Source organism: Rhinatrema bivittatum, chromosome 1, assembly GCF_901001135.1.
Source record: "Rhinatrema bivittatum chromosome 1, aRhiBiv1.1, whole genome shotgun sequence".
NCBI lineage: Eukaryota > Metazoa > Chordata > Amphibia > Gymnophiona > Rhinatrematidae > Rhinatrema > Rhinatrema bivittatum.
In genome coordinates, this window is record NC_042615.1 from 300,779,920 (window position 1) to 300,805,394 (window position 25,475).

The 25,475-nt window shown below is 42.2% G+C and overlaps 1 protein-coding gene across 1 annotated transcript in view; it reads left to right on the plus strand.

Moving 5' to 3' along the window:
- Window positions 1-25,475, plus strand: part of INTS12 (integrator complex subunit 12) — an 82,555-nt gene that overhangs the window by 36,841 nt on the left and 20,239 nt on the right. Inside the window, exons 4-5 of the mRNA XM_029596919.1 lie at window positions 3,477-3,664; window positions 25,021-25,180. Coding sequence (XP_029452779.1) covers window positions 3,477-3,664; window positions 25,021-25,180 — 348 coding nt within the window. The remainder of the gene's footprint in view (window positions 1-3,476; window positions 3,665-25,020; window positions 25,181-25,475) is intronic.

Genomic DNA, 25,475 nt, shown 5'->3' on the forward strand with positions numbered 1-25,475 from the left:
AACCCAGGGGCTGTACTTTTAATCATTGTCATCTTGATGCTTCTTAGGTGCCGCTTTATGTCCTAGCCCACTGCTTCTCACATTTTTTATTTCATGGCATGCTTTCAAGTTTGCTCAGTTCTTTTGTCTCCCCCCAAACTAAATTTTGCATGATCCTCCCAGTGGCAGGGGGAAAGCAGCATTTTTTAAAATCTGTGTATGCCATATTCTGCCAGCTTCAGTTTGTTGTCTGGTCCTGTGAGATTACAAGGCCCCATGCATTCAGACATCAGATGGAAGCAAACAGGTAGGAAGCGCTGCTCTCCTCCTGCCAGTAGGAAGGAGGAAGGTAGAGTAAAGTTACCAGCTTTCTGGCGAGAGACTCTGGAACACTTGTTCCCTGTAGTAGTGAGTGATTAGTTCATTTTAGTGGTGGGAGGTGGACGACTGGTGGACTGTTTGCGTGGAAAATTGTAGTAATCTACTCTAAAAAAAAAAAAATAAAATATATATATATATATATATATATATACCCAAAAGCACATTATTTAAGTTTTGTTAGCACAAAGTGGGGTAGATTTTATAACATTCGCACGCAGTGTACATGTACATGTACTTGCGCACACAAGTTATAAAATCAGGAGTTGGCACGCACAAGGGGTGCACAGTTGTGCACCTTGCGCGTGCCGAGCCACGCTGTCTTCCCCCGTTCCCTACCCCACCTTCCCTTTCCCCCTACCTTTGTCGTTTTTCTTTTTTTTATTATAAAACTTACTTCAGCCCCGGGGCTGAAGTAAGTTTTATAATAAAAGTAAGCATGCACAACGATTGCTGAGGTTGTAGTGGAATCCACCTCTAGAAGATACATCTTGGCCTCTGGACGTCTCGAAGGAAGCTGCGTGCATGGACACTGACTTTGGACATTTATCTTTCATGGGGTTGGGGGGGGGGGATGGGGAGTTGTAGATTACTGTGGAGCTGTTGTTATTGCCTGGTCTGTGTAGAGGACAGTGTACCACCTCTCCAGACCTACTTTTTGGTTCTACATTTTGGTTATGTTCATAATAATAAAAACCGTTTGATACTAAAAGTAAGCATGCAACTTACTTCAGCCCTGGGGCTGAAGTAAGTTGCATGCGCCGGCCAAATAGCAAATATGGCCGCTGTGCTGGGAGCCTGACCCCGCCCCACCACCGGACTGCCCACTTCCTGCCCCTTTAGTAAAGCCCCAGGACTTACACGCGTCCCGGGGCTTTATGCGTGTCGCCGGGCCTTTTTAAAATAGGCCCGGTACGCGTAACCCTTTTAAAATCCGGCCCAGTGTTTTTAGGCCCAATAGAAAAGCCTTTGTGCTGGTAGATATGTCCTACATAGAAGAGAATTAATCATGCACCAAATTAGCAAACAAAATTCAACTGTTTCCAACAGATAAATTCTATGTGGGGTACATGTCCTGGTGGGAGACTTTGAACTGGGTCCCAGTATATTGTTCACTGATGAGTTGTTAATATTATTTATCAGGTAATAACAGTTTCCAACCTTTGAGATGTCTGGATTGATTTTCTGATTGTGTGCCTTTCTTTACTTATTCTCCGGTCTACTCTGTTACTTTTTTCCCCTTCTTTCTCTCCTTATGTCCTCCTTCCTTCTTTGTCTGTCTCCCTCAGAGTGGATATTTTAATATTTTCTCTTTCTTAAAGCTTTCTGTTCTCTTTCCTTGATTCTCTCCTTTTTTTTTCTCTTTCTCTATTTTTCTCCTCTGCTCTCCTGCTCTCCTTTCCCCATTCCTCTTAAATTTTCTCCCAGGATTCCTTCCCCCTTTCTTCCCCCAAGTCATGGTCCTCTTTCTCTCTACTGTCACAGGTCTCTTCAACCCCCGCTCTCTTCTCCCTGCTCCCCCATCCCTGTATCTCTCCCCCTTTCCTCCTATTCCCTTCATACCTCTCTCCAATACCTACCGTAGTTCCTCGCTTTCTTTCTGTATCCTGGATCATCTTCTCTCTCTTTCACCCTGCTCCTTACCCAGGCTCCCTTCTTTCTCTCCCTTTTTTCTTCCAATCCTGTCCCCAATCCTAGGCTTGATCTCCTCTGTTCACATCCCTCCCATAATCCTCGATATTCTCTATCCTGCTCCTCCCCCAGTATGGCCTGGCTTGTCCTCCCAATCCTCTTCCTACCCCCAGCCAGCAGGAGCAGCAATGCCTGATATAGCATCAGCATCCTGTGCCCCCTCTACCAAGCATTCACACCCGTTCTCACCTCCCTCAACATTCACCACCTTTTGCACTCTCCTGAACTTCCCCCTCCCAAAGCATTTACCCCCATCTTACCATTAGTAGTCATCTCGTTTCCTCATGCGCCCTTTCAGCATTTACCTTTCTTCCCTCCCCATGAATCATCAATTCCTTAGCTCTGAATGACTTCTTCCTCCTCCTCTCTTGATGTCAGATGAGGGCCTGGGCTCCAAGCATACACAGCACAGCAGAGAACTGCTCTGAACTCCAGGAAGCAGGAGGGGATGGGGGGAGCTGCAGCAGGGATCAGAGGCTCTTCTCTTCCCTTCACTACTGCTGTTTGAAATCCCTGCTGCCCCCCCCCCCCTTGCTGTATGTACAGAAAGGTGTGTGGGATGGGGGGGCTGAAGCAGCAAGCAGGAGATTTGAGGGCACTGTCCAACAGAATCGAGGCACAGGCCAGAGTGACAGCACAGGGAAGATTTCCCCACGGCACAGCAGTGTGCTCCCAGCACACTGGTTGAGAAGCACTGTTCTGGTATATTTTACTTGCCTGTAACTTTGGGTAGATTTTCTTCAACCTTGGAACAGTGATGCAGCCCTGCTATACCAAAGCGAGTTCACCAAGCATGGGCTCCTCTTTTTAACTGTTTGCTTCCAGCTGCCTGTAGTCTGTTTTGGAACCTTCTGAGAATCTCAGCTGTTTCTTTTGGCCTCAACCAGCTGAAGAGAAGAGGAGAAAGCAGAGATACTAATATCAAATGTGAATCTCATAGTTTATGATCATTCTTCAGGTAGCTTTAATGTGTGTATCACACTGAAAGATAACCTAGTCTACTTTCAGAACAGTCAAGCTTAATCAATCAAGCTTAAAGGTTGTTTTCCATCGGGTACTGTTCCTTTTCTCCTCTTCCTGTTTTTCCCTCTCTTCTCTCGCCCCTTCTCTCTTCCTATCTGCTCCCTCTTCCCCCACCCTGGATTTTTGTAATTTCCTCCTTCAGTTATATTGTAAACCGGCATGATGTACCCACGAACGTTGATATATAAAAGCTAATAAATAAATAAAAATAAAGGCATTTGCAGTGTCTTATAAATGCAGTAACTTGTAAATAAAAAGACTAAACAAATGAAAATGTGTGCACTGCTGATAACTACATTGGAAAGCAAATATCACTATTGCTTTTTAGATTGTTCTCAGATGATAATGTTTTGGGGTTTTTTTGTCATTTTTTTTCTGTGTGCATCTGACTTTGGGATTATTAGATGAAAACAGACCTCAGTGATGCTGTTGAACCTCAGAAGAAGCCCAGGCTAGAGAAACAAGAAGCCCGCTCCTCCCCTGTCACAGTACAGACCAGCAAGGATCTGGCCATACCAGACCTCTCCAGTTTTGATGAGACAAGTGCTGATGATTTTGCTATGGAGATGGGCTTGGCTTGTGTGGTTTGCCGGTAAGTATCTCTTGCTGTTCCAGATATTTACAAAAATAGTCGGTGATGCAGAGAAGTGAATGGAAAGATCCAGTAAATTCAGGAGGATGTGTTTCAACATTTTCTTTGCACTATAAGTAATAAACAGAAGAAAACTTGTGTACCAAAAATATATCAAGAATAGCAAAAAAAAAGGAGAGAGACTATATTTAAAATAGGCTTCTTTAAGTAAATCCAGTAATCTGTTGATATTTTGGTTCACTTATTTTAAATAATTTATAAAGTGCGTAATATATTGTAGAGCAATGCAAGGGATATAATCATTTTATGTACCTCAGCAGGATGGAAGGTTGAATTCACTGTGCTAGAATTTGACCTTGTCAAACTCTGGGTTACGCAGTTATCAGAAACAGATGACTTTAAACAGGAAAACTATCCCAAAAGCCCCTTGTCTAGATCCCTTAAATTGAATTGTAGGTTACTTTTTGACCTGTTGAGGCCCAGGAGATAAAAGCACTGCAGTTCATTTACAGGAGGAATGCAGTGCAGAGCTCTAGTAGGCTTCTTGTCCTAGGAAAACTTGGATTCTATTCAGGCTATGGTAAGTTATTGGACCAACTGGAGATGTGGTTTTTTTTTTAATATTGTACATGAGCTTATATTTGAAGAAAGGAATTATGAGGCCTTGAAAGCTCATCAGCTTTGGATAATAATCTATATGATGATCCAATAAAGTTTCAGAAACTGCAGAGAAATAAAGGGGAGTGAAGATGAGAACTTCAGCATTATTAAAACAGTTATTCAGATTGCTTCTCAATAGCCTAAGGGTGGAAAACTTGCCTTTTGGTTTTCCATATTTTAAAAGGAAAGTCAAACTTTAAATCTGTAAGAAATATACAGCTGTGATCTCCATAGTGGCCACAAAATGTGACTGTCGCTCTCCAGGTGGCTCCAAGGCTGAAAGCGCTCAAGATGAAATATCCTTCCTTCCTTCCCCCACATATGTACTGTAATGATACACATTGCCTATAATCACCCTTAAAAGGAGACGACAGCTTTTTAACAAAAAGTTATTTTGTTTGTGACTGGGACTTGGCGTACACCGAAGGGACTCTTTTTATGCCAAAAAGAAGCCAGCAGTCCACAAGGCTAAGTAGAGCTGCGTGCTCCCAATTCTGCTCTTATAGGCTTAGCTCAAGGGTTATAAGCTCCCATAAGAAGGCTTCAAATTGTGAAAAAAATACGTTTATTAAAATGGTAGCTTCTTTTCAGGAATATATTCTCTTATAGTTGTTTGGAAAAGTTTAAGCACCCTTGGTCAAATTCTGTCGTTCAATGAATCTGTAAATGAACAGAAGCTGACACAACCTCTTAATGATACAAAGTTAAACAAGCATGTTTCTGCAATTTTTAATGCAAAATTATTTATTGCTGATTATAACAGATTGAAAATAATAAAACAGTGAATATGGTTTGAGAAAAAGGTTTGGACATCCTTCCAGTTAATTCATTACTATTTTTTTTTTTTTAAGTTTTTAATAAGGCCTTCGGTTAGTCAAGTGAAGAATATTCCATAGTTGAACAAATATTCTAACCTCTCAGGTTAAAATTGTTCTCTCTACTTTCAACAACAAAGCAGCTCTAAGTATTTGTTTTAGAATTTGAAAATTAATATAATTAACACAGCAGGAGAAGGTTATAAAAGAAAAACAATCTCTAAACTGTTCGAGCTAGCAATTTCAACTGTCAGAAACATTGTTCAGAAATGGTAAGTTTTATAGAACTGTTGAGGTCAAAGCAAGATCTGGAAGACCAAGAAAAATCTCTGATAGGCCCAAAAACTGGTCAGATCTCTAAAACAGAGCCCACAAATCACTGCAGAAAACTTACTGAAAATTTTAGCTGACACTGGAGTAATTGTCCATAGGTGCACAGCAGTGTTGCTTGCACAACAATGGTCCACAAGCGCACAGTACAGCATTGTTTAATCAACAGTGTTCTGCTTGGGAGAGTTGTCAGAAGGAAACCTTTTGTACAACGTCATCACAAAATCATCATCTAAAGTATGCAAAGCAATAACTGGATAACCCTTACACTTTTTGGAACAAAGTGCTTTGGATTGATGAAATGAAAATTTAACTATTCTGCCAAAACCACGCAAGATATTGTAGTCACATCCAGTTCTTAACAATGTTTCCAATAGTTGAAATTGCTAGTTGAAAATGTTTAGAGATTCTTGTTTTAGCACAGAGCTTTACTGACATATCTTTTTCTTTCTGTTTCAAGTGTTTTATCATGGGGCCCTCTCAGTATACCTTATCTTTCAATTCTTATGTTCATTAGTCAGGTTTCTTGAAAGTTTTTCAAGTTTTCTTTCTTTTTTCCATAGCCACTATGTGCATTGGTACCGGTGTATTGAACAGCAATGGCTGGTTAGTTTTGTAAAATTGGTTCATTTGATTTCTTCTGTTGTTTTTCACTCCAGAAAGAGATGAGAGCCAGCAGCTTCAACAAGTGTCTCTGATGCAATTTTTTTTTTTTTTGCCAGTAATATTTTATTGGGATTATAGAAAAACAAAACAGGTACAAACAAGTACTGACATTGGCTGATACCATTATACATCAATAAATCAAATGTCATAAATTTAAAAAATTAACAAGATTGGCAAGATTCTTCTAGGACAAGCAGGATGGTAGTCCTCACACATGAGTGACATCATCAGATGGAGCCCAGCATGGAAAACCTTTCTAAAAACTTTGACTGGCACACTTAGCATGCCCAGTATACCACTATGCACGCATCCACGCAGGGTCCTTCTTCAGTCTCTTCTTTTCCGTGGAAGCTGTCATCTTCCGGATGTGGAGCTTGCACTGGTTTTGTAGGAAAACTGCAACATTTGAGTGTTTCTCCGTTTTTTTCCCATGCAGGGTCCCTCCTCTCTCCTTCTGGCCTTAGTTAGTGTCATGGTGAGTTGTCCCTTCTGTGTGTTCGATCCCTGACAGTGCCGTCCTCCGGTGGCTGCTGGCCATCGACTGCTCGTCTTTTACTTTTTAAAATGGTGTCTTTGGGGTTTTGCTGGTGCCCCCAGTACCCCCGGGCCATGTCCATTACAGACTCTCACAAGGTCTGTATCTTGTGCCTGGGAGCATCGCATGTTGTCAGGGGGTGTCACTTTTGTGCCCAAATGACCTCCAAGGGTCGCTGTGCATGCCTTGACAAAATGAAGAAGCTGTTCAGCCCCAGGACATCTGTTCCCTCAGCATCAACATTGGGGGTGTCAACACCCCTGGGAAAAGGGGGGCCAGTGGCTGCCGGTCCTGTGCTGGCTTCTCCGCCGGGTCCCTAGGTCAAATTGGGTGCTGGGGACCAACCTGCTTCCATTTCTTTTCGTTCCAGGTCCATGTCATTTACTTCTCCCTTGGCACCAGGGAAAGACCAGGCTGAGCACCGTGGGAATTTGAGGAAGCACAGTCATTGGTCTCCACCCTCGCATGAGACCAAGCTCGGGAAGGCACCAGCACCGACCAAGATGCCTCTGAAGCGGCTCTGGCCCGAAAGGGCATCACCCTCCATCGAGGCCCGAGGCAGTCCCCACTGAATCTGGTGCTGGACACCGGTCTCCCTCGGGGCTCCAAAGGAATCCAGGTCATGCCTCCTCCTCCAAGTGTCCTTTCTTTGGCAACATTTGAGGAGGAGTTAGAGCTCAGAGTGCGGTTGATGGTCAGATGAGCCCTACGAGGCATCGAGTCGCCGGCCCCATCAGGGCCGCCGCTGATGCCGGAGCTTGCACCCACGGTGCTGGCACCATTGCTGGAGCGCTTGGACTTGCTCCTCGGTTTGCTCCACGACACAGCTGATGCCAATGCCTCTGGGAGCACCAGTGCTGCCCCCGACAGGGTCCATTCCCATTGCCGATTTCTCGGACAAGGGTAGGCCATTGGGAACGATGGCTCTTATAAAATCCAGCGTACTTTTTTAAGATCTACCTCATAGCATGTCAGAAATTAGAGGGCACATTGGACATAGGCAAATTATTTTTCAATGGTATAGGGTGAAAGCTGTTATAACTAACCCTTGATTCTTGTCAGTCCGTTTCACATACATTGTGGTTTTCAAAAAACCTTGTATATCTTTTCGGATTTTCAAATCCAAAAATGGAATAGTTGATTCATTATATTCCATACTGAAATGTATAGTTTTTTCACAAGTATTAATCCAACTATGTAATCTTGAAGTTCTTCTCTTGTCCCAGACCACAACATCATCAATATATCTCTTCCAGATACTTATTTTGTCAAAATATGGGAATTTTGAACCCAAACCCTCTCAAAATAAACCATATACATAAGAGACTTGAGTTAAAATTCCTGGACCTGCCTTCTGCTCATCACACTGGCAGGAGCAGCAAATAGGGTTGTGGCAGTATTCACAGCTGTCAGAGAAGGACATCCCGTCTGTCACATAATGACACAAGTAGGATTTGAGGTACACATTCACCCAATTTTTGAAGGGAGTCACAGTCTGAGTTGCTGTACCGAGGACTATCTCTGCATTGACTGGATTTTGGAGGGAGGGGTTGGTGCCTAATTAGGAGAAAAAAGTCATGGTGGTTGCAAGTAGAGAGCTTTGGTACCTCAGATTCATAATTCCCTGTCAGTTCCAGCTAGACTGGAAGCTTGGGCATAAAGGAAGGTGAAGTGATCCAATAAGAATTAGAAGTCTGTCGAAAATGCAGCTAATTTCTTGGCATCTTAAATGCAGCACATTCATGTAATTATAGTATAAATATGCATCACCAATTTTTTTTTAACCAGAAATCTATCTAAAATGACCTATTTATAGTTCTAGATGGCATTGTCTAATGATGTCACACCTGAGAGAATCATCTCAGGGTCTAATTGTATTTTTCTGTTCAGTAACTAAATGTGTGAAAAAGTAGATTATTAACTAGTTGACAGAGCTGATGTGACCTGTTAATCCCTGAAGAGCCTCGCCTAATTAACAGAGTGATCTCATTTCTACAGTGAGCCTTTTATATCTACAAGGTGACCAACTGAAATGTGAACATCGGCCCACAATATTAAACTATCCAGTTGTGTGGTTCTTTCTTTCTTTTTTTTTTTTTTTAATTTTATTTTTATTAAACTTTCAATTTAACACAAGCATTCACTTGTACAGAAAATGAGATACATACACAACAGTTTCAGCATGAAAAAATCATATCAATCCAGAAAAAGGAAATAAACCGTATCTCGCCATTAATAAGAAAAAGGAGGAGAACAAGGCTATATTAAGCGAATACAATCAGGAAAATTAAACACAAAATGTTGCTTCCTAGCAATCCCCTACATAATTCAAAATGCCTGGCCCCCCACAGAAGGAAATTCAGGAGTGTGAATCTAAAAAGGTATGTAACTGGGAAGGTTCAAAAAACATATTTAGTATTTTGGAAATTTTGCAAACATTTACACGGATATCTTAAACTGAACCTTGCTCCATGAGAAACAGCTTCAGCCTTCATAGTTAAAAATGGCTTCCTACGTTCTTGAGTATTCTTGAAATGTTAGGAAAAATCCATATTTTCTGACCGTGAAATAATTGAGACTGATTCCGAAAATGAAGCCTCAATACAGAATCCCTTTCAGATACAAATGCAAAGGTTACCAAAAGTGTTACTCTTGTCTGGATATCTGTATCTTGTGAAAGTTCTAGAATGTCTGAGATATTTAGAGAAGCATTTTATAGTTGAACTTGTGATTGATTATCTAAATCCACTTCTTTAAAAAAAGGAAGATTGTATATTTTTGTTATAGCTGGTATAACTTCACTAGGAAATTTAAGAATCCTCATCAGGTAATTCTTAAATAAATCCTTTGGAGAACTTAATTTTAATTAGGGAAAATTCAAAACTCTCAAGTTCAACATTCTCAATGAATTCTCCATATTCTTCAACTTCTTGGAATGAAAACTGTCAGAACATAACAAATTATTCTGAACAGATTCAAAGTGAGATATCCTTGTATCAAGTTCTTTCATTTGGTTGTCCATAGATGTAATTTTGGATTCCAAAGTCAGGGACTTAATACTAGTCTCTTTCAAGACTTGTGTTAACGAATGAATGGCTCTTTCCATCGAGGTAATGCATTCCAAATTGAATCCAAAGTTATAATTGGTGGTAGAGCCAAACATACCTTTGGTTCTTTTACTCCTTCTTCTGTGGAGTTTCCATTATCCATTACAGCTTGAGAAATCTGTTGTTCTACCGGAAGGCCCGTGGAGTCTTGCAAATAATGACTCTCCAAAGGTAACGTCGGTATGGCGTCCCTTCTCGGGGCAACAGATCTTTCTTCAGAACTTAACTCTTCCGGGTATATTAATTCTTTATCTTCTGAAAAATCAACAGCTGTGAACGGTGGCAATGGAGCCAATGGCGCACCGGGACTTAAAGATGTATTCTCATGCAAGGGGGTCGGTGTTCGCTCACCGCCGAGATCCGCGGCAGCCGTACCCTCTGATGCAATCTGTAGGGGAGACGCAAATAGCGATTCAATCCGCGGCTGCCGTGCATCAAGCATCGGGGACGAGGTTAAAGTTTCTCTTACTCTTGCTTTTCTTTTGGTATGCGGCATTGTGGAAAGTTTGTAAGTATGTGAAGAGTAGGAAATTCAAGAAATCCATGGAGAGAATGTCTTTGCATGCTAGCTAGGCGGTGGCCATCTTGTTCCCCCTTGTGTGGTTCTTTCTTTGCTTTCCTCTAGGAACTTTGAGGGTTTATCTGATACAGCAATTCTGAATTGACTTTGCTAAGCTTTAGTATTGTATTGTATTATACCACAGAAAAGCATGCCATATATAAACACTGACTTGATTATATGAGAAGCAAAATGTTAAGAAATAGTGAGCAACCTATGCCAAATGTATGAATCTCTGGCACACAGTGCCAGCTGATCTTTTCTGATCTTACAACAGGCTCAGTAATAAGGAAACCTGTTTGGATTAACTCTGTCATCTGGATCTATACGCCATTTAGATCATTGAGGTCATTGAAAATATGTTTGCTGGAAGTTCCTTCCCCTAAAATGGATCACTTAGTAGAAGTTTGGGACCATGTGTTCTCGGTAGCTGGGCCGCTTGCTTCGAATTCTCTTCCAGAATCCCCCCGTATAACGACAGATATAACACAGAAAGCATTAAATTATTATTTCAGGAGACTTTCTCTGTTAATAGGTAATTCCTTCTTAAATTTAAACTAATGACTCTGTCTCATACTCAACCTCTAGGGTCATTGAGTATCTTTTACTGTGGATAATCTTTATTATTAGCAAATCACATAAGCTGATTTGCCAAGATTTGCATGCTTTTTACATGCTGCGTGTTATAAAATCTGGGGTCGGCGCGCACAAGGGGATGCACAATTGTGCACCTTGCACGCGCCAAGCCCGCTCCGAGCCGCGCTGCCTTCTCCCGTTCCGAGCCGCGCTGCCTTCTCCCGTTCCCTACCCCCCACCCCACCTTCCCTACCCTTCCCCTACCTCCCCTGCTCTCTCCCCCTACCTTTGTTGTTTCTTTTCTTTGTTGTTTTAAAACTTATTTCAGCCCTGGGGCTGAAGTAAGTTGGCGCGCTGGCCCAGCAGCAGTGCAGAGGCCTCTGGCCACGCCCCCGCCCATTTTGTAAAGCTCCGGGACGTAAACACACGTCACCGGGCCTTTTGAAAATCCGGCCCCATGTGAATAAAGGTGAACTAGTAGATGTAGTATATTTGGACTTTCAGAAGGCGTTTGACAAAGTCCCTCATGAGAGGCTTCTAAGAAAATTAAAAAGTCATGGAATAGGAGGCGATGTCCTTTCGTGGACAGGAATCAGAGAATTTGATTAAATGATCTATTTTCTCAGTGGATAAGGGTAAACAGTGGAGTGCCTCATGGATCTGTGCTTGGACCAGTGCTTTTCAATATATTTATAAATGATCTGCAAAGGAATATAACGAGTGAGGTAATCAAATTTGCAGGTGATACAAAATTATTCAGAGTAGTTAAATCACAAGAGAATTGTGATAAAATGCAGGAGGACCTTGCGAGACTGGAGTAGTGGGCATCCAAATGGCAGATGAAATTTATTGTGGACAAGTGCAATGTGATGCATATAGGGAAAAATAACACATACTATAGTTACACGATGTTAAATTCCATATTAGGAACTACTACCCAGGAAAAAGATCTAAGCGTCACAGTGGATAATTTAAATCGTCGCTCAGTATGCGGTGGCAGTCAAAAAGCAAACAATGTTAGGAATTATTAGGAAGGGAATGGTGAATAAAAAGGAAAATGTCATAATGCCTCTGTATCGCTCCATGGCGGGCCCCACTTTTTGACTGATGCTTAGCCCCTCCTTGAGGTTACTGACCTTGAAAACAGTGTTTCTTGTGGCAACTTGTTCTGCTTATAGAGTATCCAAACTGCAGACCTTGTCTTGCCAGGAGCCCTTCTACGGGTGACTCTGGTGCAATTCAGTTGCAAACTGTTCCTTTTTCCCTTAAAGTTGTTTCAGATGTTCATTTGTCAGTCAATTTCCCTTCCATATCTGGCCAAGGTAAGAACTGCAGAGGAATATCGCCTGTCACGGTCCTTGGATGTCAAGAGGTATATCTTGCGCTATTTGGAGGTTTCCAAACCTTTCAGGAAGACTGATCACCTGTTTGTTCTCAATGGGGGAAGTAAACAGGGGCAAGCCGTTGTCATGGGCTACAGTAGCCCACTAGGACTCGGGCAATGTCATGGGCAGAGATTACATTTTTTGTCTCCCATCGACATTTGCTGAGCTGCGATGTGGTTCTCCTTACACATTTTTTTCCAGGCATTACCACATGAATGTGCATGCCATAGAAGACACAACCTTTGTGCATGCAGGGTTGATCGAACCCGGGCACCCTGCTGCCCTGTTCGGGAGTAGCATTGGTACATACCACTGGTTCTGGATCCACCTGTCCATACACTAAGAAAAGAAAAACTTCTTCTTGCCTAATAATTTCCTTTTCTTTAATAAGGACAAGTGGATCCACCTTCCCACCCTTGGCTGCTGGATGGTTGCGCTTTTGTCCTCCTTTGTGGCTGCATGTTCCAGGGGTTTCTGGTGTTATTCCAGTTCCTAGTTCAGTGTTATTACACTCTTTGTCAGAGCTCAGTATTTTCCTGTTGGCTAAGAACTGGAATGTTTGTTAGTTTGTCCAAGTTGGCTTTTGCAGAGAATACTGGTTGGCTGATGTCAATGCAGCGGTATATATACTGTATCGTCAGCTTTGCTGCATCTGCTGGGAGAGGTGCCCCACTGGTTTTGGATCCACCTGTCCTTATTAAAGAAAAGGAAATTATCAGATAAGTAGTACTTTCTCATTTCTTCCCCCAAATCCTGGCCAAAGGACCCAGCAGTCCATAGACCAGATAGCAGAGTTGGCTGGCAGTTAGAGACAAAGAGAGCACTCTTCAACCTCTCCTGTCCAAAATGTCGGATTTGATCCCTCAGTGGGGAAATCCCTCTTGCTTCCACAATGAGGAAGCTCCCATCAGAAGTCCCGTGGTGGAATTTAGTCCTCGACTGTCTTTTGCTGCAGAGTCTAGCCCAGTAGTTCCCAACTCTGTCCTGGGAACCCCCCAGCCATCAGGTTTTCAGGATATCTACAATGAATATGTATGAGAAAATTTGCATGCACTGCCTCCATAACATGCATATTTTTGTTATTGTTTGTAAGGTTTTTGGTGGACCCTTGGACACTGTGGCAGATGACCACGCCCACGGGGGGAAGACCCGTGAGGGGCTACAGGTCAGGCTCAGCTTTAGGACACACAACACAGAATTATCTTTTGTTAAACAGAGTTGAGAAGCCACCAGAGGTGACAGTAGTGAGTAGAAATGAAGCCTGGCTGGGCTTGTAGTCCCTCAGGACACTGGAACAGCGATCCCTCAATAGCTGTGCTGTAGTGAAGAGAAACTGAGATAGTGAGTACAGTGGAGCATACACAGGGTTCTGGTATAGAGCCTCGTTGGTTGATTACTCACACAGCGGTTTCTCCCGGAAGGAAACACAGAAGCTGGAATAGAGGCAGGCCCTCGAGGAGCGAGTGGTAACTCACTGATGGTGTAGGCAGCGGTTTCTTCCAAGCAGAAGTGAGCTCAGGCAGCAAGTCCGGGAACATGGGCCCTCGAGGAGCGAGTACCGGTTCCAGACAGTGACCTGAAAGAAAAGAGAGAGGCCCCCGAGGAGCGGGCACCCCAATAGAGTAAGTCCAATAAGGAGAGGCAAAGTAGCTAGGTACAGAGAACGAATCCCATCCGAAAGGAGTCCCCCTTGCTAACTCGAATAGCTAGCAAACAGAGTAGGCTTTTGTATCCAGGATGCGTGATGTCATCACAGGGGGACGCCCCTGAGGTTCACGCCAAAGAAAGAGTAAGAAGTAGGGCCGCGCCCCCCATGGCAACTAAACAACATGGCAGGATGAAGCGCCCAAGCCGGTCCGGGGACGCCGGAGAGGATGGCAGGCAGACGCCGCGGCAGCCAGATGTCCATCAACCGCGGGAGGAGTCACCAAAGAGGTAAGGAGGGCGAAGTGGAGACGTCAGGCAGCGACAGTCCTAACAATTTTCTCTCATACATATAACATAGAAACATAGAAATGACGGCAGAAAAAGACCAGTCGGCCCATCCAGTCTGCCCAGCAAGCTCCCACACTTATTTTCCCATACGTATCTGTTTCACCAATTTTATGTCCCTTGTTGGTAACTGTTTGATTCAAGTTTCCTGCCATCCCCTGCCATTGATGCGGATAGTAATGTTGGAGTTGCATCAAAGATGAGCATACGGCTTACTCAATATTCCTCTCTCTATGCAGCCCAGCATTCTTCTGGCTTTAGCTATCGCCTTGTCACATTGTTTCGCCAACTTCAGATCATTAGACACTATCACCCCCAGGCCTCTCTCCTGTTCCGTGCACATCAGCCCTTCTCCCCCCATCGAATACAGTTCTTTCGGATTTCCACACCCTATATGCATGACTCTGCACTTCTTGGCATTGAATCTCAGCTGCCATATCTTCGACCACTCTTCCAGCTTCCCTAAATCCCGTCTCATTCTCTCCACTCTTTCCGGCGTGTCCACTCTGTTGCAGATCTTAGTATCATCCACAAAAAGACAAACCTTACCTTCAATCCCGTCCGCAGTGTCGCTCACAAAGAGATTGAACAGGACTGGTCCCAACACCTATCCTTGCGGCACTCCACTTAACACATATCCTGAAAACCCGACTGGCTGGGGGATCCCCAGGACAGGGTTGGGAACCACTGGTCTAGCCAGTCTAAGGAAGGAACACAAGACACCACCATCTGAAACATGCCCCAGGAACTTTCCCTCGGAAGCAATCGAGGTCCCCACCCCAATCGCCCGAAGAAGGGTCTGACTTCCTAGCTGATCCACCAGAGCATTCTTTGCCACCAAAAGATATGTCATATTACAAATTATTTATTTATTTATTTCATGTTTTTCTATACCGTCATTCGCAATAGGTATCACATCATGCTGGTTTACATTTAACAAGGGGGTGTAAAATGAAGATACAATAAAACTTTAACAGGTGCGAAGAGAAACATTGCAGTTACAATAAAACAGGGATGTACACAACTGGGAGCAGAAAAAAAGGCGATAGGAATTTAGCAGAAAGAGCAATTATTTACAATGTTATGGTATTTAATGTTATTGTTTACAATATTATGATAATGTCTGAGAGTAAATTGAGGGTGCGTTAAGGTTCAGTTGGGGTCCGGAAAGGCTTTTTTAAATAACCACGTTTTGAGCCTTTTCCTGAATGTTAGAAGGCAGGGTTCCTGTCACGGATCCGGAGGGATGGAGTTCCATAGAGGTGGTCCTGCTGTGGAGAAGGCTCGGTCTCTAAAGGTTTTATGTTGAGAGGTTTTGGAGTGTGGTACATGTTATGATTCTCTAAGTCTCTCTGATGGGTCTGGCGGAGGTATGTTTTTTGAATGGGATTTGTAGGTTAAGCGGAGCATGGTGATGAATAGCTTTGTAGATGGTAGTAATGGACTTATATATGATTCTGTAGTGAATTGGCAACCAATGTAGGTCTTTGAGGATTGGAGATATGTGGTCTCTTCTCCTTGTGTTTGTCAATATTCTGGCTGCCGTGTTTTGAACCATCTGAAGAGGTTTGGCGTGAGATGAGGGGAGACCTAATAAGATAGAGTTACAGTAATCTATCTTAGAGAAGATTATTGCTTGCAGAACTGTTCTGTAATCATGAAAGTGGAAGAGTGGCTTTATTCTTTTTAGGACATGTAGTTTATGAAAGCAGTCCTTAGTTGTTTGGTTAATAAATGATTTTAGGTTTAGTCGATTATCAATGATAGCTCCTAAGTCTCTTACTTGTGAAATTTGCAGGTTGGCTGGTGGATTCGTAGTGATGTTACTGTTTTCCGGGGATATGAGAAGGAGTTCGCTTTTTGAAGAATTTAGTATTAAGTTTAGACTGGTGAGGAGGCAGTTGATTTCTAGAAGGCAATTTTCCCAAAATTCTAGAGTTTTTGTGATGGATTCTTTAAGGGGGATCACGATCTGGACATCGTTGGCGTTTAAGAAGTGTTTTAGGTTCAGTTTGGTTAACAACTGGCAAAGTGGGAGAAGGTAAATGTTGAAGAGCGTGGGAGAGAGGGAGGAGCCTTGAGGAACTCCTAGTGAGGAAGGATAACAGTGAGATTCTTTATTGTGTATTTTGACCTTGTAGCCTCTGTTCCCAAGGAATGTTTTGAACCAGGCCAGTGCAGTACCTGTAATGCCGATGTTCGCCAGCTGATTTAGGAGGATGGAGTGGTTAACAGTATCAAATGCTGCCGAGAGGTCCAGGAGGATCAATAAGTAGGCATGACCTTTTTTGAGGCCCATGATGAGGAAGTCTGTCAGGGAAATGAGTAGTGATTCGGTACTTAATGCTTTTCGGAGGCATATTGAGTAGGGAACAGGATATTGTGATCTTCGATGTAGGCCGATAATTGTGTGTTAACTAATTTTTCCATGACCTTGGCTATGAATGGGAGGTTGGAGATCGGACGGAAGCTGTTGGGATCTTTAAATCCAAATTTCTTAAATCCAAATTTAGGGTCCAAATTCTTAAACAAGTTGGGGAAGGTGTTGAGAGTCAATGTCTGCAAGGGCAAGGACTCCTGCGCAGAAGTCTTTGGGTTTCTCTGAATCCTGGAAACTCCATTCAAGCTTGCAGCAATCCCAGTACATTTTATCCTGCAGGATTTACAAACAAGAATATGGGAGAATCCAGTATCCTGTCTCCCAGTAGCCAGGAGTTCAGCAAATCTCGGAGTTAAGCAGTCAGTCTTAGTGGAATTAGCGCTAAAACAGGCAAAGAAGACTATTTTCTCCAACATTCTACCAGGAAAGGACCATAGATTGATGGACAACTTTGGGGAAAAATATTTTTTCCAAGCTTGATATTAAGTGCCCACATCTCAACTTACCGATTTTGCACTGTGTAATACTAATATGATTGTATTGAGAAGCTAAAACCCCTGTTAAATTCATTGGAGAGCAAATGGACTATCAGCAGGCCCTTTGGAATGCAGAATAGTGCGAGCATCATCATCTCTACTCCACATACGAATCATTCGATACTGCAGCCAGATCCTCAGCAGTGACCATTGGAGTACACCAAATCATTTGGTTGAGATCCAGTAGTCTGCAAGAGGACATGCACAACAAGTTGGCCAACATTCCCTGATCTGGAGAGAACCTATTTGGAAAAAAACTCAGAGAAATGGTCACCTTGATTAAGGAACAGCATGTTGCTGTCCAGTCTCTCACATCCGGTTCTGAACACCATCTTCTTTGAGGTATGCTTACTTCGCTTTTAAGCGCTCCTACTTCCAGAGACTCCCCTTCCACCAGTTTCAGCAGTATTGTGCACCATCCTTGCCTCCACAACAGCAGCTTTCAGCTCGCGGACCTCAGTGTGAGAAACGGCTAAAGATACAACAACAAGCCTGAACATAAGAACATGCCATACTGGGTCAGACCAAGGGTCCATCAAGCCCAGTATCCTGTTTCCAACAGTGGCCAATCCAGGCCATAAGAACCTGGCAAGTATCCAAAAACTAAGTCTATCCATGTTACCGTTGCTAGTAATAGCAGTGGCTATTTTCTATGTCAACTTAATTAATATCAGGTAATGGACTTCTCCTCCAAGAACTTATCCAGTCCATGCCTGGGCTTAGTTTTGACTATTTTCAACCCTCAAACTTTAACTACTCTTGTAGGAGGACGAATTCACATTTCCCTGGAGGAATGGCAGAAACTGTGAAGTCTGATTATCGTTTGCGTTTCTCCTGCCCTTCAGTGCTGCACTTTTCATTTGGCCTTAAATTTGGTCTGTCTCCCTTAACGCAACTCTGTCTCATAGTGGAGTCACTTTTCAACCAGTGGGAAATTTAACCTGTTTCTCCCAATCATCATGGCAAGGGATTCTATATCACTATTTCATTATACCCAAGAAGTCAGTGGGATTGAGATCCATCCTGGATTTATGAAGTCTGAAAAAGAGCCTGTTAACAGGAGAGGTTCAAAATGACCTCCTTCTGGAAGTGAGAGAAGGAGGAGAGTGAGAAAATAAACAGACCGGTGGTCTACTGGAGGATCGGAGACCAGCCTCGACGGGGTTCCAGCCAGGCATTTCCGCTGACTTCATTGGAGGGCAACGCCCAAAGGGGGCCTACAAAAGTGGCCCATTTGTGGTGCGCCACCCAAACTGCACATGCCAAAGGGGCACACGGCTTTGTTTTAAATATTCAAGCAAGACTCTACTCTTCCTCCTTTTTCAACTTGGAAGTTTGTCTCCTTCTCTGGACTTCTTAAAGCCTCCTTCTTTGGGACCCATAGAATACACTACAGGCTGAGCATTCCAGGATCCTTTCTGAGTCTTTTCTTTTTTATTCCTACATGCCTCATTCTGTGAGGAAAAGGAGGGCGAGCGAAAAAGAAACCCTTCCCACACCATCCTTGAAGATATCGGGTCCGATGGACACTCATGTAAAACGGAGGGAAGAAGAACCGGTCGTAAGCTTGCTAGGAGATAGGCGGGAGAAAGTATTACCCGACATCTCCTCAGAGCTCCAAACAACACTGTCCCTGGTATATCGGATAACACCAGTAAATCCAGCTGAGGAGAGATATGTGGAACAGTTGGTGGCTGGAGAAGATGCAGGCTCGTTGGAGAGACAAGTGGAATAAGCCGGAGTGGAGAGTGAAACTGCTGCTCTCCCTCGACTGATTTCTGACGAAGGTACCGTTGTAGAGGGATTCAGGTCATTGATCGATGAGGAACTCAACTTTCCAGAAATAAAGAAAATGGATTTGGTAAGACCTCTAGAGGTATCTTTAGATTATATTTGGGAAGCCCTGCAAGCTTTAAATAACAATATTTATAATCAAACTGTTCCTACATATAAGTTTATGGGTAATGTTGGAACTAGATTGAAAATAGTGGAAAAAGAGGCTATACAATCAAAATAATCAAAAATAGAAGAGGAATTGAAAGGGAAGTCAGAATTGTACACTTCCTTGATAAAAGAAAATCTAATGTTAACATCTAAGATGGAACATTTGGAAAACCAGAGTCGAGCTAAAAACCTGAGATTTATAAATTTTCCCCGGGACCAACTTGTACCCCCTAAAGATATGTTGAAAAGGTTTTTCCTGAAATTTTGAAAATACCTGAGCAGGCACTTCCCCTTACATCATGGGTGTTTTATATACCACCGTTTAAAAAGAGATAGAAAAAATCAAAAGGAAGCTCAGATTCTGGTACCAAATGAACCATCTTTGCTAAATTTGACTAAAATCTTAGAAACTTCACAAGAGAAGCAAATTACACCAGCTACCTTGGTGGCATCCTTCCTTTTGGAAGAGGACAAACAGTAGATACTTAGAATGTACTTTAGAAATCGTTTTGCTACTTTTTTGAATCTAAAGGTTAGTGGTTTTCCTGTTTTATCCAGGGTAAAACAAAAAAGAAGATGACAATTTCTGGTATTAAAACCTAGAGTGGCTGAGTTGGGAGCATCATATTTACTTAAATTCCCTTGTAAGTGTGTAGTAAGACATCAAAGTCTTACACATATATTCTTTACGCCCAACCAGCTCTTTATGTTTTTGTCAAATAAGATTATTCCTGTGATAAGTTCCTCACCGATTATGACAGAATAGACTCATTGTAGGTACCAATCCTGAATGAAGTATTAAAATGCTCTTCGTATTATACTGTAGGTTTTCCTTTTTGATTATCCTGTAAAAGCTTTTCCTGCAGTTGGGTTGAGGTCCCAATATGAGGGCTTATAAGAGAGAGAATTTTATTTCATTATTTCTTCTGTGTATTAAAATTCAGATACTGATTTTGATTAGAATATTTGAAATACTACCTTTCTCTGTATTTCATACAAGATATTTCAATGCTTGTAAAGATATGTGATAATTAATAAAATATAAATTAAAAAAAAGATCTCCTTCCACATCATCCAACCCTTCAATCAAGTGGGAAACTGGATGTGCGCCTTGGATCTGAAAGATGCATATGCTCCCATACCCATACATTGCTCCCACTGGCAATACAGTTGTGCTCATAAGTTACGTACCCCTGGCAGAATTTGTAAGATGTATAGCATTTTAAGAACATGAGTGATCAGACAAAACACGTGTGTTATTTTTAATGTGTTTCAAATGAAACTATTATGCATCACAGAATAGCACAATCATTAAACAAACCATAGCAGTTAAGGAAGTAATAAAATGGTCCTGTTCAAAAGTTTGCATGTTCTTGAAAATGTACATTCAAGTTGACGCACATAGGTTGAGATAGCAATGAAGGATAGGCATCTACACTTGTGCCTTCTTTGATTGCAATTAGGTCTGTGTATAAATAGTCAATAAGTTTCTCAGCTCTTGAGAAATTCTTGTGCATTTCAACCAGGGCTAAACTGAATTTGGTAGTTACTAAAGCATGGGGAAAGCAAAAGAATTGCCAAAGGATTTGCGAGCAAAAGTAGTTCATTTTTATAAATCAGGAAAAGAATATAAAAATATATCCAAAGATTTGAAAATGCCAATCAGTATTGTTAAAACTCTGATCAAGAAGTGGAAAATTATGGGTTCTGTTAATACCAAGCCAAAGTCAGGTAGACCAAGAAAGATTTTAGACACAACTGCCAGGAAAATTTGTCCGAATGCAAAGAAAAACCCACAAGCAACTTCTACTGAAATAAAGTGGTGTCTTTCAGCATGCACAATAAGGAGATACTTGAACAAAATTGAGTGGCACGGTACATTTGCCAGAAAAAAAGCCATTGTTGCCTCTGGCCTTTTGCCTTATATTTCAGATCATTGTCATGTTGGAAAGTCCAAGTGCCTCCATGCACAGCTTCCTGAATGCAAATTCTCCTCCTGTCTTCCTCCAGAAGAAAAGTTCTGGAGTGGCTATCATAGTCTCCTGACCTCGACATCATTGAGCCACTTTGGGGAGAAGTCAAACATGCAGTTCATGCTAGACAACCAAAACATTTACAGGATCGGGAGGCTTTTTGCCAAGAGGAATGGACAGTTTTACCACATGAGAAAATAAAGGGCCTCGTTCACAACTATCACAAAAGACTGCAAGCCGTCATTGATGCAAAAGGGGACAATACACAATATTAAGAACTAAGGGTGTGCAAACTTTTGAGCAGAACCATTTTATTATTTCCTTTATTGCTATGGTTTTTGAATGGTTGTGCTATTCTGTGATGCATAATTTAATTTGAAATACATTAAAAATAACAGATGTTTTGTCTGATCACTCATGTTATCTTAAAATGCTACTCATCTTACAAATTCTTCCAAGGGTATGTAAACTTATGAGCACAACTGTACCTTCGTTTCATAGTGGATTCATCTCATTACCAATACAAGGTTCTTTCTTTCAGGCTCTCAACAACTTCAAGAGTCTTCACCAAATACCTAGCAGAAGTAGCCATGCTCCTTTGTCATCAGGAGATTTGTGCCATCCCCTACCTGGACGACTAGTTAGTGACAAGGCCTTCCCAAGCAGCGGTGTTGGATTCCCTGCAGAAAATGATCTCGCTTCTTTAGTCTCTGGGGTTCATTGTCAACTTTGCCAAATCAAGCCTTGTCTCTGCCCATAAAATCAAGTTCATAAGGGTATGGATAGACTGTTTGGAAGATGGGTATGGATAAGACTGTTCCTTTTGTTGGAGCAAGCATGCTACCTTGATGCGAAGTCTTCTTCAGAAGAATCACATGCCACCCAGAGAGATGTTGGTTGATCTGGGTTGCATAGAGGCAGTGGAATATGTACCCCTGACCTGCCTCAACATGCAGACTCTCTAGTGGGGCCTACGTGGGGGATCCATTGTTTCAGACCAATATTCCTTCCAAAGAGTGAGTAGATGTGTGCAAAATGTTTTTGTGTGTGCAACACTTTTTTTAAACCAATGATTTTTGAGTGCCAGTATTAGCATTGCATTTCTGTATATCGTACAAAGAAAAATTTGTGAGTGACTATGTAAAACATGTGAGCAATGCTCCAAAATGTATGAGCAATTGCTCATGCGCTCAGCTTCGAAGGAACTATGCTTCAGACCTTGATGTGCCCGCTAAGGCTCACAGCAGAAATGAAGGGGCGCCTCTAGTGGTAACTAGATACAGACATCTATAGATAGGAGCTCTCCTTTTGGCTTCTACCACAGCTGACACTTTGGCTTCTACCGCAGGTGACACAATGGATACATCCATAGGGGATGGGCGTGCACGTGGGTCCTTTCTAAACTAAAGGAGCCTGGTTGTCAACAGAGCTTCTATTTCAAATTAATCTTCAGGAGCTGCAAGTAATCAGACATGCATTGAAAGCTTTTTCATATCTCCTTCAGGCAAAGAGAATTGTAATTCAAACTGACAATCAAGTAGCAATGTTGTATGTCAACAAGGAAGAAGGCACAAGATTATGGACTCTATAAAGAATGCCTGAGAATTTGGGAATGGGCTTGCCCCCACAAAGCCTTCCTACCAAAAAACCTACCTCTCTGGGATCTCCAACACATTGGCAGATCGCCTCAGCAGAGTATTTTAACCCCAAGAGTGGTTTCTAGATCAAACAATGACAGGTTGTTCAATATCTCAGCTTTCTGACAATCAGTTTTTTCATATCAGAAAACATAAAATAGAAAGATTCTGATCCATTCTTCCAGTTCAGATTTGCTTTGGATGCTTTTCTGCTCAAATGGGATGCAGATCTGCTGTATGCTTTTTCACCACTTCTGATGGTAGGCAGAACAGTACAATAAGTGCTCAAAAATTGAGCATGCCTAATCTTCATAACTCTAGTGTGGCCCAGATAAATGTGATTTTCATACCTTATCCGGTTGTCAGTCAGTCCACAAATCCTTCTGGGATCCAGTCCATCTTTAACTTATGACTTAGAAGACCCGCGTCCTTCGAACATATCCGCTCTCAACTTGATGGCATGGATATTAAAAGCTCACTAATCTCATTGCTGTCATTTATTTAATTATAAAATATTTCTATCCCGCACTGTCTAAAGAACCTTGTCGGTTCCAAGGAAGTTGAGGATGATGTAATCTCCACAAGGAAGACCTCAACAAGAAGAGCTTACAGTTTTAAGTGGAAAAGATTTTCATCTTGATGTCAAGCAAGTTCCTTGGACTGTTTGCTTGTAAGCCAAAGGAGTTGCTTCAATACTTATTCTCCCTGTCATCTTTGGGTCTCAGTACGTCATCAGTCAAAATGTATCTCAGTACATTGTGGCTTACCATGTTCATGCAAATGGCAAATTGATCTCCGTACATCCTTTAGTGTCAAAGTTCATGAAAGACTTATGGCATATGAGATCTCCAGTCTCCAAGCCACCGGTGTCATGGGACCTCAGTGTGGTATTGGCACAACTAACCTGGAAAGTGGTATTCCTAGTTGCCATCACATCAGCTAGAGTCAGCAAGCTTCAGGCATTGGATCATTGCTCACCATATATGCAGTTTTTCCAGAGCACAGTGGTGCTCTGAATTCGCCTCAAGTTTCTGCCACAAGTGATTTTGTTTTTTCATCAGAATCAAGCCACATTCTTTCCCAGACCTCATGTGCATGAAGGGGAGAAGGCTGTCCATTCACTGGGCTGTAAAAGGATCTTAGCTTATTGTCAAGTTTCTCAACTCTTCATCTTTTACGATCCTAACAGACTAGGAATAGCAGTTGTCAAACAGACATTGTTGAACTGTATGACACATTGCTATGCTCTAGCTGGCCTCCAGATCACAGACTTTGTAAAGGCTCGTCAAGTAAGAGCCTTGGCTACCTCAGTGGCTCATCTGCAAGCCGTGCCAAATTTAAGATATTTGCAAAGTTGCAACTTGATTGTCATTTCACACCTTCATGTCCCACTGCTGTCTGAACAATTTTTCAAGAAATGAAAGTAACTTTGGAGCAGTTTCGGAGGCCTCGGCCTCGCCCCTGGGCTGGAACCACGCCCGCGGCCCCGCCCCAGAACGCCCCCAGATGACGCGCCGGCCGTGACATGCCCCCGACACGCCCCCCCCCCCCCCCCAGGAAAGCCCCGGGACTTGCGTGCGCCGCCGAGCCTATGCAACATAGGCTCGGCACGCGCAGTGGGTGGAAGGGGCAGCTTTTCGGGGGTTATATCATATCCCTTTGAAAATCTGCCCCCCAGGTCTTACTGATTTCAGACAATAACCACAGTTTGAAACAACGTTTCATAAAACCATACATCTGAATAAAGAGCTGAACCAAATTTTCAGCTGTGTGCTGTAACACTGCACCACCCTATCAGCCACTTATCTGCATGTTTTTTTCAACAAGATTATACTAATAACTACTTTTCTCTTGACAATCTCCTTTTTTTTTTTTACCTACCTGGATTTTTAAATAAAATTTTACAATTTTCAGATTATTTGATATTAGAAGTTTATTTCTGTATATGGAAAATCAGCTCGCAATGCAACAAATCATCTCTGCTCTATCCATCTGAGTTGTGCTAGTTTATTGTAAACTAATCTGCTGATAGAAACCATCAGTAGCAAGGAGAATGTATTTAAAGAAAAATAATCACTTAATTTAACATTTTCAAAGGATTTTAAGTCCCCATCCCCATATTTTTTTTTTGCTTTAAGAAAAATGCTTTACATTGGTGACAAAATAAATGAGTTCAAAAATCAGTCCAGTGAAAATCTTGTTAACACATTTGCCCCACCTATGTGTCTCTCTTTCATGTCTCTCACTTGAATGTGTTTCAGGCAGATGACTGTCTTTTCGGGGAATCAATTAGTGGAGTGCCAGGAGTGTCACAATCTCTACCACCAAGACTGTCATAAACCCCAGGTGACAGATAAGGATGTGAATGACCCACGCCTGGTTTGGTATTGTGCCCGCTGTACCAGACAGATGAAGAGAATGGTAGGAACTGGCTTTTTAACTTCTTTGAGCAGTGGTTAATAGATATATTTCTTGTGACCATTAATAAATGAATTACTATCTCCCACAAGAAAAGACCATCTCTCTGCTGAAGTAGGGGCATTTTCCTCACTGTTTGAATTCCTGCTTCCATTGTTTTAGTTTAATTATCGCAAAGCCTTTCAGTTTCACTGTTTTGTGGGGGGAGGGGGGAGTTATTTCATTTCATTTTCATTTATTAAAATTTATTAATCGCCTAACACTAAAAGGCCTAGGCGATGTACATGAAATACATACA